This window comes from Bison bison, unplaced genomic scaffold, assembly GCF_000754665.1.
Source record: "Bison bison bison isolate TAMUID 2011002044 unplaced genomic scaffold, Bison_UMD1.0 scf7180017864452, whole genome shotgun sequence".
In the NCBI taxonomy this organism is placed as follows: domain Eukaryota; kingdom Metazoa; phylum Chordata; class Mammalia; order Artiodactyla; family Bovidae; genus Bison; species Bison bison.
In genome coordinates this window covers 6,939,711-6,952,879 of record NW_011495014.1, presented here as the reverse complement: position 1 = coordinate 6,952,879, position 13,169 = coordinate 6,939,711, and the positions used below count along the sequence as shown (strand labels likewise).

The following is a 13,169-nucleotide window of genomic DNA, read 5'->3' as shown; positions in this document are numbered from 1 at the left end:
GCTGTTAATTTTTTTCATGAACATATATTTGATAATGTGAGAGCATTTTAACTGAAGCATAAAAGATACAGAATTCTAATTAACAGTGTTGTAGGGAAGAGATCATATAAACACACTGTGTATCATTCATGTTGAATTAGGGTGATACCGTGACTCAGCAGCATGGAATCTTAACATACACTTTGTACTGCTGCTGCTGCTAAGTCGCTTCAGTCGTGTCTGACTCTGTGCGACCCCACAGACAGCAGCACACCAGGCTCTGCTGTCCCTGGGATTCTCCAGGCAAGAACACTGGAGTGGGTTGCCATTTCCTTCTCCACTGTGTAAAAGTGAAAGTGAAGTCACTCAGTCGTGTCCAACTCTTTGTGACCCCATGAACTGCAGCCCACCAGGCTCCTCCGTCCATGGGATTTTCTAGGCAAGAGTGCTGGAGTGGGGTGCCATCGCCTTCTCCAACACTGTGTACAGTTGGTTGAGTTATTGTACTATTCTGAGGTCAGTTATAATTTTCCTTATTTGGACGCTCCATAGTTGAGGTAAAACTTTTAAAATGGTATGACATGAGTCATATAAGTTTTGTCAAATGACACTTTGCGTTAGAACTTTTACACGCTTATCTTAACTCATCCTTTACCAAAGGTGTTCCTATGACTTTTGGTCATAGAAGGTCTGAAGAAGTTCCCAGGACCAAGCGTATTTGGGAAAGCCTCATCTTCCTCAGGAAGCTTAATAAAACGTAAGGTACAGAAAATCTCAAATTTATTTGACTCAGTTTTTTCTGAATTTTTTTAACCTCAGAACCCTTCCTCTTAGCAAAACTGATGTTCTACGCCAGCCCAACCTGGTTGTCAGACAGTTGTTTTGCACTTCACATTAGATAATCTTTTTTTTTAATCCATAGAATTTTATTTAGCCTCTTTTCAAATTTTCTTATACTAATGAGGAGAACATAAATCTAGAAATAAGATTTGCAAAATCATCACTTTCCTGTAAAATTCCCAAATTAACATTATTTCAAACACTGGTGTCATTTTGGCCTTCAGGACAATTACATATTTTTCTAGTGCTTGGTTTTCTAATCTGTACACATTAGGAAATCTTATATAAACATTAGCCATAGAGAACACATTACCAGGATTTTTCTGCTAAAATGCAATTCATATTTTTAATGCTTTTAAAATAATGTAAACAGAATCTATTACTAAGGTAAAAATTAAATCATTTTATAATGAACATGAATGTGAATGTGGTGTGGTAGTTTGTACTAATTAACTCATGCCCCAGTTTTCTTATGATGATGGAAATTATTAAATCATGTACACTCTTAATGTCTAAGTGCTTTTATTTATACAATAAACATGTTTCCATGTCATTTTTAGAATTTTTTTAATAAACATTCAAATAGCTTGCTGTAAAGTTTTGCATCATACAAAATCTGTAACATATATATTAAGAGATACTTCAGTTCAAGTAACAGTGCAGTAATTCACCTATGCTTAAAAGACTGCCAAATGATTAAGTGTCAGGTATTGCACTTCTATTTGAGTGGCAGTTTACACATTTTAAATTACATCAGGGGGTAATCAATACTATTGGAATCTTAATTTGGTCCACTTTCAAGTGTAATTTCAAGGACTGTGCTCATTTGATCTATCAAGCATGCATTCAGAAACAAAATATAATAGAAAAATGTCAAGAGATATGTTTATTTCCAGAGAAGGCATTTACCCTGGAAGAGAGTAAAATTTATTAATGTAGATAAAATCTGTGTAATTGAAAATATAAATTGTGATGATTTAAGTAAAATATATAAATCAAGGTCACTGTTATGGCATTACAAAACTGAACAAACAAATACTATATGTCAGAAGTGTGCTTTTCTTTGTCCTTTTATATTTGACAGACATAAATGATATGTTTTTTTTATAGCAGTTTTCTGGGAAATTAATAGGAGTAAATTTGTTAGAATCTGGTAAATTAAATCTAGTGAGTAAAATTAATACATTTTTCAGGTTAGTATATTCTTCTTTTCTCTTAAACTTTAAAATGCAACCATGGGTGTTTTATTACTTTGAAACATATTACAATATCACATTTTTGTTGGTCACAAATCATTTTCAAAGCAAATTGAGCATTTTAAAATAAATGTATAATGCTAAGGTATCATCTAAGAGTGTCTTGATTTCATAATACTAGATGATACAAAGAAAAATATTTAGAATTTGTGTTATAGTGATGAATACAGGCAGGGCTTTTAAATGAATACTGTTCAAATAATTTATAGTCTAGAATAAGGTCATAAAATTACATATGTCTTTACTGAATTCAAATTGCCCTGTAACGTGGAGTTCTGAGCACAAAAGTACTTTGCAGAAAACTGGGAAAGTTAAGAAAAATTTCTCTGTCTCACTATCAGATCATTATTTGAATCCTGGGAAACTTGTGCTTTTGTTTTTTGCCATGTCTACTTATTTTAAAAAGCATAGTAAAGAAAAGAACCTTATATTACTTAACATTCCTTTTACCCATGTAGCTTGGTGATAAGCAGCTTTGTGTATTACTTTTTGAGCATTCAAGTTTCAGATGTGCTTCTATATCTGAATACATAGTAAGTAGACATTGGTGGCAATTCTACATTGCTGTGCTGTGCCCTGCCCTGAGGGGAGCAGTAGGCTCCTTGCCTCTGTGCCACTTAGGTCTTTAGGTGTGCCCCTTCTGCAACGTCAGAGATGGTGGCAGTTTGGAAATCTTACAGGGAGTGAGAAGAATTGGTCTAGCAGCAGCATAGTTAATAGCTATATTCAGAGACAAGTGTGCCAGGAATCAGTACCCCTTCTTCTGATAGTGTATGTGTCTGTGTGTGTGCCCTTGCATGAAGGGGGAGACAGAACCTTTTCCCAGAAGCGTGGAGACACAAATATGTACTTTAGAGATACAGGTATTTGCATTTTAGTTGACTGTATTTAATCACATTTTATATTGTTATGATTACTGAAATTGCAAAGGATAACCTGAACATTGCTAGTATGGATAGTCCAGAAACATACTAATTAAAGATCCATATTCTTTTGAAAATTATAGGCCACTTATAAAAGACTTTAGGGTTAACTGAACTTGAGAATATGTATTTAATTTCCCAAAGCTGTCTAAATGCATTGCTACTGCTAAGTCACTTCAGTCGTGTCCGACTCTGTGCGACCCCATAGACAGCAGCCCACCAGGCTCCCCCGTCCCTGGGATTCTCCAGGCAATCTAAATGCATTACCCCTACATTTATCTTAAGGCAAGAGAATCTTTTAAAAAATATTTTGTTTTTTCATACTTTGATTCTTATTTTTTAATCAGCTTCACTTCTAGATAGTACAGTGCTTTCTGCTACTCTGTATTTGGTTTGGCTTTTTATTTATCAAATAGGGCAATGTTCTCTTGGTTTTTTAAACCTTAAAAGTGAATAGTGGGTAATTTCAACCCTAAACAGACCAAACAGCCCTTAGCTAAGAACATGCCATGTTATGATCAATCAGTTTTATTTAAAAGTTTTCTTTAAAGAGAGTTTGATTTTTAAAAAAATAATAGATAAATGATTCCAGGGGAAGAATTAAAAATGTATGAAGCATAGGCAAATGAAAATCATATCCCAGTATTTTCATTCTAGATGAAAAATATGTATCAAGCATACATTATAAAAAATTTTATCTCATGTAAATTAAAGCCTATTTAGTCATCGGAAATTTTAAATAGTGTTTTAGTAAATTACTGTTGTGTTCTTGAGAGGCAAAAAGTGAGGGGTTGTCATTTGTTTATTTTGAAATTTAATGCTTTTTACCACTCAGTCTAGCTTACTAGTGCCCCAGTGGAGCTCAGTAAAACTGTAGCACTGTTAACAATTATGTGATTTTGTGAAATATATCAGCACCACCATGCCTGTATCTATCTCTGTATCTAGTAAAATGTTGGAAAGAGTTGGCTTCCCTAATAAAAGTATCCTAAGTAGCTAATGAGATTTACTTTCTTTTTCCCCAAAATAATATCTTTTACAAATTCTTGAATTTTCATGTATAAATAGATCAGAAATTATATGCTTCATTCTTAAATTATGTATATATACTATATTTTCAATACAACTTGTACACTTTTAGCTACCAAAATTTTGCAATCATTTTTACATGAAATTTACAGTTTTCTTATTTACAGTTGTTTGTGGATGGTTATTGCAAAACTAGTTGTGCAAGTAGATTACATTGTCAATATCACATACCAATCTGAAGAAAATATTTGCTAAAAAATAAATATTTCTGCACAGAGTATTTCAAAAGCATCATGATTTCATGCTACATTATGTGCATAAAGACTAGGAAATATACGTGTTTTGGTAGATTGTTTCGTTATGTTTAAAGCATTCCAAGGTACTTACTACTTAACTGATGTGAGCAAGATTCTTTGTATCAGATGACTGACATTTTCCAGTAATTACACACATTACTGTTTGAAATGTATTATTTAACCAGCAAACACTCTTGTATACATATTCCTATCAAAATTATAGAACATAAACTTCAGCTAAAAATAGGTAATTTGCCTTTAAAGTTGGCAGGTTCCCAGATTAAAAACTAGGGATTCCCCAATATTTTTATCTATTTCCTTAGTATTTGTTAGGAGAGTACCATATTATTTCAATGCTATTGTAATTATAGGGCCATTTTGATGAAACTATGTAAAGCAGTTAATTATAAGATTACAGATCTTTGAATTGTACTCCTGAATAACACAAAAATGATGGAATTACGTGGGATTTTCTCAAATACTCAAACAATATATTGTCAGTATTTAAAAATACAGATTAAATGCTAGCAGTTATAATTATTTGATTATTTTCAACTCAAAAACAGCATTAAAATACAGACAATGGAGGTACAAAGAATACAGATTAAACGTATAGTGCTTTAAAACCACAGTTGTGCTAAATTATTTTTTGTCTCTTAAAACATAAATTAAGTCGCAGATGTTATGACTGCAATTCAGGAATTCATCTGGGTTTTCATATTAAAATTAGCTTTTCAAGAGTAACCATATTACTATTGCCACTTCTCAAAATAAAACTATTTTGTTGGAAGCGTTTCTGTAGTAATCCTTGGTATTCTCATTTGAAAGTTGAGTGATGATTAGTAGAACAATGAAATTGGTCAATTGTTCTTAACATTGCATTTCTATAGATGTGTTATTCTAGTCATAGTAATAATATGTTACTTTTAAATAACTTGTCATCTCTCTCAACTCCCATTTAGTAGTTTATATAAATAAGTCATAATACTTTATTTTTCATGCTGTCAATTATTAAGAATTCATATGGGCCAGAAGCTCAGTGTTGTGACCAGTTTTAAAAAAAGGATAAAGTATCTTGACATTAAAAAAAAAAAAGAATTCATGTCTTCCTGTGGATTTTCTTTTCTATATTGCATATTCTTACAGTGTATTTGTATCACAAAAGCATGGAATGAATTGTTCTAAGCTTGGGCATTGATCAGTCACAATACCTAATACTTTATAAAGCATTTAAAAAGGCTACCCTTTTAGTTTTTAAAAGGTTGAAATCATTTCATAATAAGTTAATGAGAACCACAAGAAAACAACTTTAAAGGAGAACACGCAAGTAAGAGGGACAAGGGGAAGCTATCACATATCTAGAAAACAATTGCAATGTAGATATATTAATAATTTTATGGATCTTGGACAAAAGTGATGTTGGACAAGTATTGGGGTATGCATGCACGCACTGGGGTATTATGGCAGAGGAAGCTTCCTAATGCCAGCTTTCTCCATTTCTGAGCAGATGGATCTTTGCGAGTTGCGTGAGAATCACCCTATAGATCTTTGTCATGAGGTTAAATTCAGGTAGTGTCAGGCAAGGGAAAGAGCACTAGAAGGTTTTTAGAAGACATAAGCAGTGCTGCGGCACTGGTACCCTAATACCACCATCTTTGTGATGATGCATTAAGTCTTATAGTTTTATTGTACCTTGCGTTTTACAAAGCACTTCCACAAATATATTTCAGAGACTCCTTAACACCCCTTTGAGATACTTAAGATGTTATCTCATTTTATAGTTTTGGATTCTGGAGCTCACTGAGAGTTTGCCTTGACAGTGAGTAGAGGAGGTAGGACTTGAGCTGAGATTTACCACACTGAGTCTCTAGCCATCACTACTATCCCACACTAGAGTTTAGCAGGCTTGTTCTGTACAATGGATCTGTGCCATGAGGGAGTGGGCCTTGATGCCTGAAAAGAACCGTTAAGACCGTAAACTGCTATTTTCTGAAAAAACGTACATTTTTTCAAAATTGTATTTTGAAAATTATTTTAAAATAACCATTAGGGAATTATATGATGGATCAAAAGAGGGTTCATTAGGGAGCCAGTCTTCATGAAATACATACTAGTTGTACTGAATTCAACAGACCATTTTTGCACACTTGGCATTTAACATCCATTCAAAGTAGATATGTTTGTAACCATGAGATTCATACTCTCACAATTATTACTGTAAATAGTATCATTTTAAAGCTAGAAACCTAACAGTGCAAACTACAATTAGGAGAGAGAAAACAATAGCTACACTTGGCATTTTTCTGAAACAAAAGCTTTAGTCTTGGTTCCAGCCATTTAGTTGGAGATGTTGCACATTGTGAAAAAGCTAAATTGTGGAAAATTGCTTATTTTCCTGATTGCTTTTAATGTTATGTTCCTGGATGAGAGCCAAAGAATCTAGCATTTTTGAGCACCTACTATGTGCCAGGCACTCTCCTACATGTTATCTTATTTCCTCCTCAGGTGTTTTCAGGGCAGGTACCATTATCTCTGGAGAAAGACTCAGAAGGGTTAATTAATTTGCTTAAGGTCACACAGCTATTAATGAAAGAACCTGTGCTGAGACCCAAGTTGGTCTAACTGCAGAGCACTACATGAGTCTCAAAGTTTTCATGTGCATCAGGATCATATGGAGGAGGGCTTGTTATAACAGGACTACTGGCCTCACTTCCCACCAAAGTTTCTGATTTAATAGAATGGGTGGGGTCCAAGAATAGGCATTCCTAACAGGTTCCCAGGTGGTTGGAGCTAGTGCTGCTAATTCAAGGGCCACCCCCGATGACATCATCTTGTCTTCTAGGTGCCTCTTTGAACTCAATAGACACATTGGTTGTACAGCAAAAAATATTATTTGAAGTCTAGTAACATTTAAAATTTTTGTAATTTATAAGAATTTTGATTTACAATTAGAAATCTACTTAAACAACTGCTCTACTTTGAGTTTTTAACCATGGATAAGCATTTGACAAACTCCAATTCACTTTTAGGAACTAGTTCTATCAGATTTCTTTTTTGACCATAAAAAGCATTCAGAAAAAATATACTATTGTTAATAATTCCTATTTTAGATAGGCATTTCGGGTGATCAATTTTATCCTTAGATAACATATGATAGGATTTTACAATAACATTTGGATAGGGATCTTGTTCTTTTAGGCATTTAGAACCATTGTTAGTGATCAACCTCCAGAAGGACCCTGAGAGCAGCAGTCATATACACATAAGAAAGAAAGAAAAGAAAGTGAAGTCGCTCAGTTGTGTCTGACTCTTTGTGACCTTGTGGACTGTAGCCTACCAGGCTCCTCAGTCCATGGAAATTTTCCAGGCAAGAGTACTAGAGTGGGTTGCCATTTCCTTCTCCAGGGGATCTTCCCAAACCAGGGACTGAACCCGGATCTCCCGCATTGCAGGCAGGCGCTTTACCATCTGAGCCACCAGGGAAGCCCTATACACGTTAAACCTGACACCAAATGCTATTCTGCCCTAACTTAGTTTCCTTATCTTCTTACTGGAAGAATCAGTAAGGTCATCAGAGTTAGCTCTGATGACCAACCTATTATAATGGACTTAAGAAGCTCTGCTGTCCCAAATGTAACCCTTCCTTCCATATATGTTGAATGAGTGGTTATTTTAAAACCCTGCAAGAACATGCCTTCTGCATTTTTCATTCCTGGTTTTCTTCTCAACTAATTAAGAGTATGGGACTCCCCTACAGGGTAAACTGGTAAGTCTTTCAAATTGATGCTCAGCAATTAATAACATCTAACCCAGATAAATTTTAGATTAAGATGCTATTTTATTTAGACCTGGAGACCAGGTAATATTATTTTTAGGTGGAAGCCAAAAGGTGTTATGTTAATGCTTCTAATCACCTAGGAGGAGAGCAGTTGCTATACCGCCATTATTGGCTACAGTAGTTAACCTGGCTCTCAGCAGGATCCCACGATGGAGGGATCAGACTGTGACTGGGGAAAGTGACAGTGACTTTAGGGATTAGATATTTGGCTAGGACAAGGGATGAGTTTTGTAAATTAAGACAACTGCTTTGGTTTAATTCAGTGTTAAGTCTTCTGATTGTTAAGTCTATACTTGACTCACCATATCTTTATATTGCTTGGGCTAAAAAGCTAGTATCCTGTAGGAATGGACCTTCCTAATCCTGTCCCACCCTCTGAGACTTGGATTTTAATATCAAGAAATTCTTTTATGTTGAGGAATTACAAAGAACAAAATGCTCATGTTATACTAGAATTTAAACAAGCTGGATGCTTGCACACCACTTCCCGTCTTCCTATTCCTTCATGCTTAGTTTTTATAAAGAAGTATAGAAGCTTTATGTGGGAGGCTGAATTTTAGGTATGTCATACCAAATGTTGAAGCATTCGCTAATCAATCAGATCTGAATTCCTCACCTGCCAGATATTCTCTACAAATGAACATTCTCTGTTGAATTCTTTCTGAACTTCCCTGGAGCTTGGACTGACAATCCTTCTGAAATTTGTTACAGCTGCAAAAATCTGCCTTACATAACAGAAACAAAATCCCTAAGTTGTCCACTGAATCAGTTAGCCATTTCTCTTTCTCCTCTGCTAGACACCCATAAAAGTTTGTTGAGTGAGGAAAGGAAATCATCAGTTAGCCCCTAAATTTCTACCTGCATAACACCCAACAATTTGGAAAGCTGGCTAAAATTATACTTTTATTGAATTGACTGGTCTGTGTACACACTCTGTCATGTGTATTTGATTGCTTATGTTTTTATTTTCAAAAATTAAGCAGGGATAAAACATGCCTATGCCTACAGATTGCCTTCCACACAGATTATCAATTTATGTGACCATTAAACAATATATAGGGAGCAATTTAAGGTCACTTTAATTATATTTTAAATAGTGCAAAGTTTTTGTAAATTTAAATAAGTTGCGTGTATTTGAAACTAATATACTAGCCAAAGGTAAAAGTAAGTCAATAGATTATATTTCTATCATAGAGGGACATAAATAAATCCATTTAATAATATACACAGATACAGTATTTCTTTAAAAATATATATGTGTAAAACTTAGTAAAAGATGAAGAAACTTTCAAAAGTTTTGAAATTTTGTTCAGAAGAAAAGTGTACAATGAACCAGTCCATAATAAATGTAAAGTTGCATTCAAATCAATTGAAAAATAAAACGTCTTAACTGGAATTTGGCTAATCAGAATCTTAAATTAACTTGCAACTTATCTGTATGCTGATTTTACGAGAGACATATGTCACCACTCTCCCAAAATAATCTAACAGTTGAATATATTAAAATATATTCCATCATATATTCTGATATTTTGAATCAATATATATTCAGCCCAATTCACATATAATAGATTTTCAGTTACTCTTTGATTAGTAGATGTGTCTGAACAACCAAATAAAGTTGAACATTTTTTTCTGCTGGTTTGTCCATTTTCTTTATAGATAGGTAAATGCATACCGTTTTTCTATAGCTGGAATTAGAAAGTCACAGAACAATATACCCTTAATGGAAGCTACTTTTGACACATAAATCCACTAAAATTGCAGTTTTTGAAAAGAAAACAATGTGTGCTAATTTGATCAAAAGTCTTACTGATCAAATTCAGTATTGCCCTAAAATGTGAGTCAGAAGAAAGCTGTGGATATTAGTTTGTGTCTGTAGCACTTCAGCAGTTCTTAAGATGATTCCCTTCCAACACCACCCACCAATAAAAAAGAAAATAAAAATTAAGAGAAACTTGTTTCTAAGCATTTAAGGAAATGTGCCAATGGAAAATATTTTAGGGAGTTTGTGAATACAGTTGGAGAAAGAATTTTAAATAGAAAGGCCTTTTTGTCCTCATTAAAGCTGGCTTATATTCATGTATTTGGAAATGGTATCCTATACTGTCATTTTTTTTCCAGTGTGCTAGAATGAATGTAATTATCTATAAACATCTCAATCCAGAAGGATATCTGTTCTCAAAAGTGACCAGGTTCCCTTTTGCCTCCTTGAACTTCCATGAGTTGAGGATCATCTGAGTTGCATCCATGAACAATTTTATCCTCTGCTTTCCTGCTTGGAAGTCATTTTCATAGCAAAGTACTGGTTTAGTAAAAGCAATAAATAGGAGTCTCCATGCAAGAGAAATTGGAGTTTCCTAACATGCACATGATTCAAAAAATAAAAATAAAAGTAAGGTGCCTTGAGATGCTGGCAGTTTTAACATTTGGAACAGAAGAGTTCAAACATATATTTACATCCTAACTGCTCAATTTTACCTTACAAGCGTCAATTTAGGAAAATATACAGTACTTTTGCATATAATGGTACCTTGTGAGCCCCTGAGTCAAGTAGAGAGGATTTAAATACAAAAAGGAAAACAGCCATTAAAAGCACTTACATTGTATGTGGAATAAACAGTACAAAATGATTATTTCCCCGGAAGACCAGGATCAGAAACATGCCTATGAAGACCCAAGACTCCTACAGTGCTTAGGGATGAATCTGTCAAAGAGGGATGCCTAATTGGATGAGGGCAAGTTTTCCTTTGCCTTGCGGGGTGAAGCTCTAAAGAGAGATCACTGTCTTGTTTTAAAAGTGAAGTCAAGTTGTCTTCTGAAGCGGTGTTCAGATGCACTCCACTTGAGAGGGATTCTTTGGATTTAAGTTTAGACTTTTCAAGGTCTAGAAATTCAGGACACTGATGAAAGAAAAGAGAAGAAAACATATTTTTATAATTCATTTGGACATATTTCTAAATGACACCATGAAATCTAAACATGCTTACTTCTCCCATAAATCTGTATTTGATTAGTGGTCTTAACCAATCTTTCCCTCTCAAAGGTGGGTCAAGACATTGGAGGTCAGACGTCAGTTTAGATAATCTTCCCCAGCCATTCCAAGATCTTTAATTTTACTCTGAAGCCATATCAGATTATTATTATTATTTTAAACACAATATTTCACACTGAGTTTTCCAGGTGAGTTTTAACTCAAAATTCCCAATGTAACTGGGATCAGAAAGGTGGGTCATTTGGTGAGTACATTTGGAAAACACAGAGAAAGAAAAAGGAAGGAAAATCAACCATCCCTTGGCAGAAAGTGTCATGTAAATCCACTGAAAACAAAAAACAAGGTGCATGATTTCACATGTTTCCCAGTCATTCAAAACCAGTTAGAGACAAATCAATGTCTACCTTCATACTTCAGAGAGAGTGCATTATTTTCCTTCAGGCACATTACTCTGTGCTATTAAAATAGTTTCATTCCCCAGAGCATTTTCCACTCAATCCCCAAACTTCTAAAAAAGTTTTTGCAAGATTGTTCTGTAAATTCTTATTTAAATTGCTGTTCTTAAGTCCAGTCTGGCCACAGTATTTAAGTGATTAAGAAGGATTCCCAAAATGGAATTCCAAAGGAATTACACTTTTCACATTAACAAAATCAGAGGGCTTCCTCACAGGACTTCAGAGGGAAAATAAAGGACACTAACATTTCTCCTACCATCATCAAGGTAAGAAACTTTTAGAGCGCCTTAGTGATGGGTGGGCACAGATGTGATTATTATCTGATTACTCCTGGTCTCAGGTCTTGTCTGGCCATAGTTCTTGCTCCTTCCTTCCCCAGATCCTGTTCAAGAGTGTCTCTAGAGCAAATTACAAACCTTTATCTAAACGTTTTTTTGGACCCAGGGGTAGTCTTTAGTTTTCAGTGATCTACCATTTATAAACTTAAGTAGATTATTAACTCTTGAAAAAAGCTTTTTCTTAAAAAAAAAAAACAAAACACTAGTGTTTTAAGATCACTCTTCTAGGTCCATCGTTCTCAAGCTTTAAATGAGCAAAAGAATTGGGGAGAAGAGGTGGGATTGAGGAAAGCTTGTTTTTTTTAATTTAATTTTATTTTTTTAACTTTACAGTATTGTATTGGTTTTGCCATATATCAAAATGAATCCGCCACAGGTATACATGTGTTCCCCATCCTGAATCCTCCTCCCTCCTCCCTCCTATACCAAAGACAGAAATATAGATCAATGGAACAAAATAGAAAGCCCAGAGATAAATCCATGCACATATGGACACCTTATCTTTGACAAAGGAGGCAAGAATATACAATGGATTAAAGACAATCTCTTTAACAAGTGGTGCTGGGAAATCTGGTCAACCACTTGTAAAAGAATGAAACTAGAACACTTTCTAACACCATACACAAAAATAAACTCAAAATGGATTAACGATCTAAACATAAGACCAGAAACTATAAAACTCCTAGAGGAGAACATAGGCAAAACACTCTCCGACATGCATCACAGCAGGATCCTCTATGACCCACCTCCCAGAATATTGGAAATAAAAGCAAAAATGGGACTTAATTAAACTTAAAAGCTTCTGCACAACAAAGGAAACTATAAACAAGGTGAAAGGACAGCCTTCAGAATGGGAGAAAATAATAGCAAATGAAGCAACTGACAAACAACTAACCTCAAAAATATACAAGCAACTCCTACAGCTCAATTCCAGAAAAATAATGACCCAATCAAAAAATGAGCCAAAGAACTAAATAGACATTTCTTCAAAGAAGACATACAGATGGCTAACAAACACATGAAAAGATGCTCAACATCACTCATTATCAGAGAAATGCAAATCAAAACCACTATGAGGTACCATTTCATGCCGGTCAGAATGGCTGCGATCCAAAAGTTTACAAGCAATAAATGCTGGAGAGGGTGTGGAGAAAAGGGAACCCTCTTACACTGTTGGTGGGAATGCAAACTAGTACAGCCACTACGGAGAACAGTGTGGA

The 13,169-nt window shown here is 34.6% G+C and overlaps 1 protein-coding gene across 1 annotated transcript in view; it reads right to left on the bottom strand.

Moving 5' to 3' along the window:
• Nucleotides 1–10,794: 10,794 nt before the first annotated feature.
• Nucleotides 10,795–13,169, bottom strand: part of KCNH7 (potassium voltage-gated channel, subfamily H (eag-related), member 7) — a 532,838-nt gene continuing 530,463 nt past the window's right edge. The window contains exon 16 of the mRNA XM_010858960.1: nucleotides 10,795–11,064. Coding sequence (XP_010857262.1) covers nucleotides 10,795–11,064 — 270 coding nt within the window. The remainder of the gene's footprint in view (nucleotides 11,065–13,169) is intronic.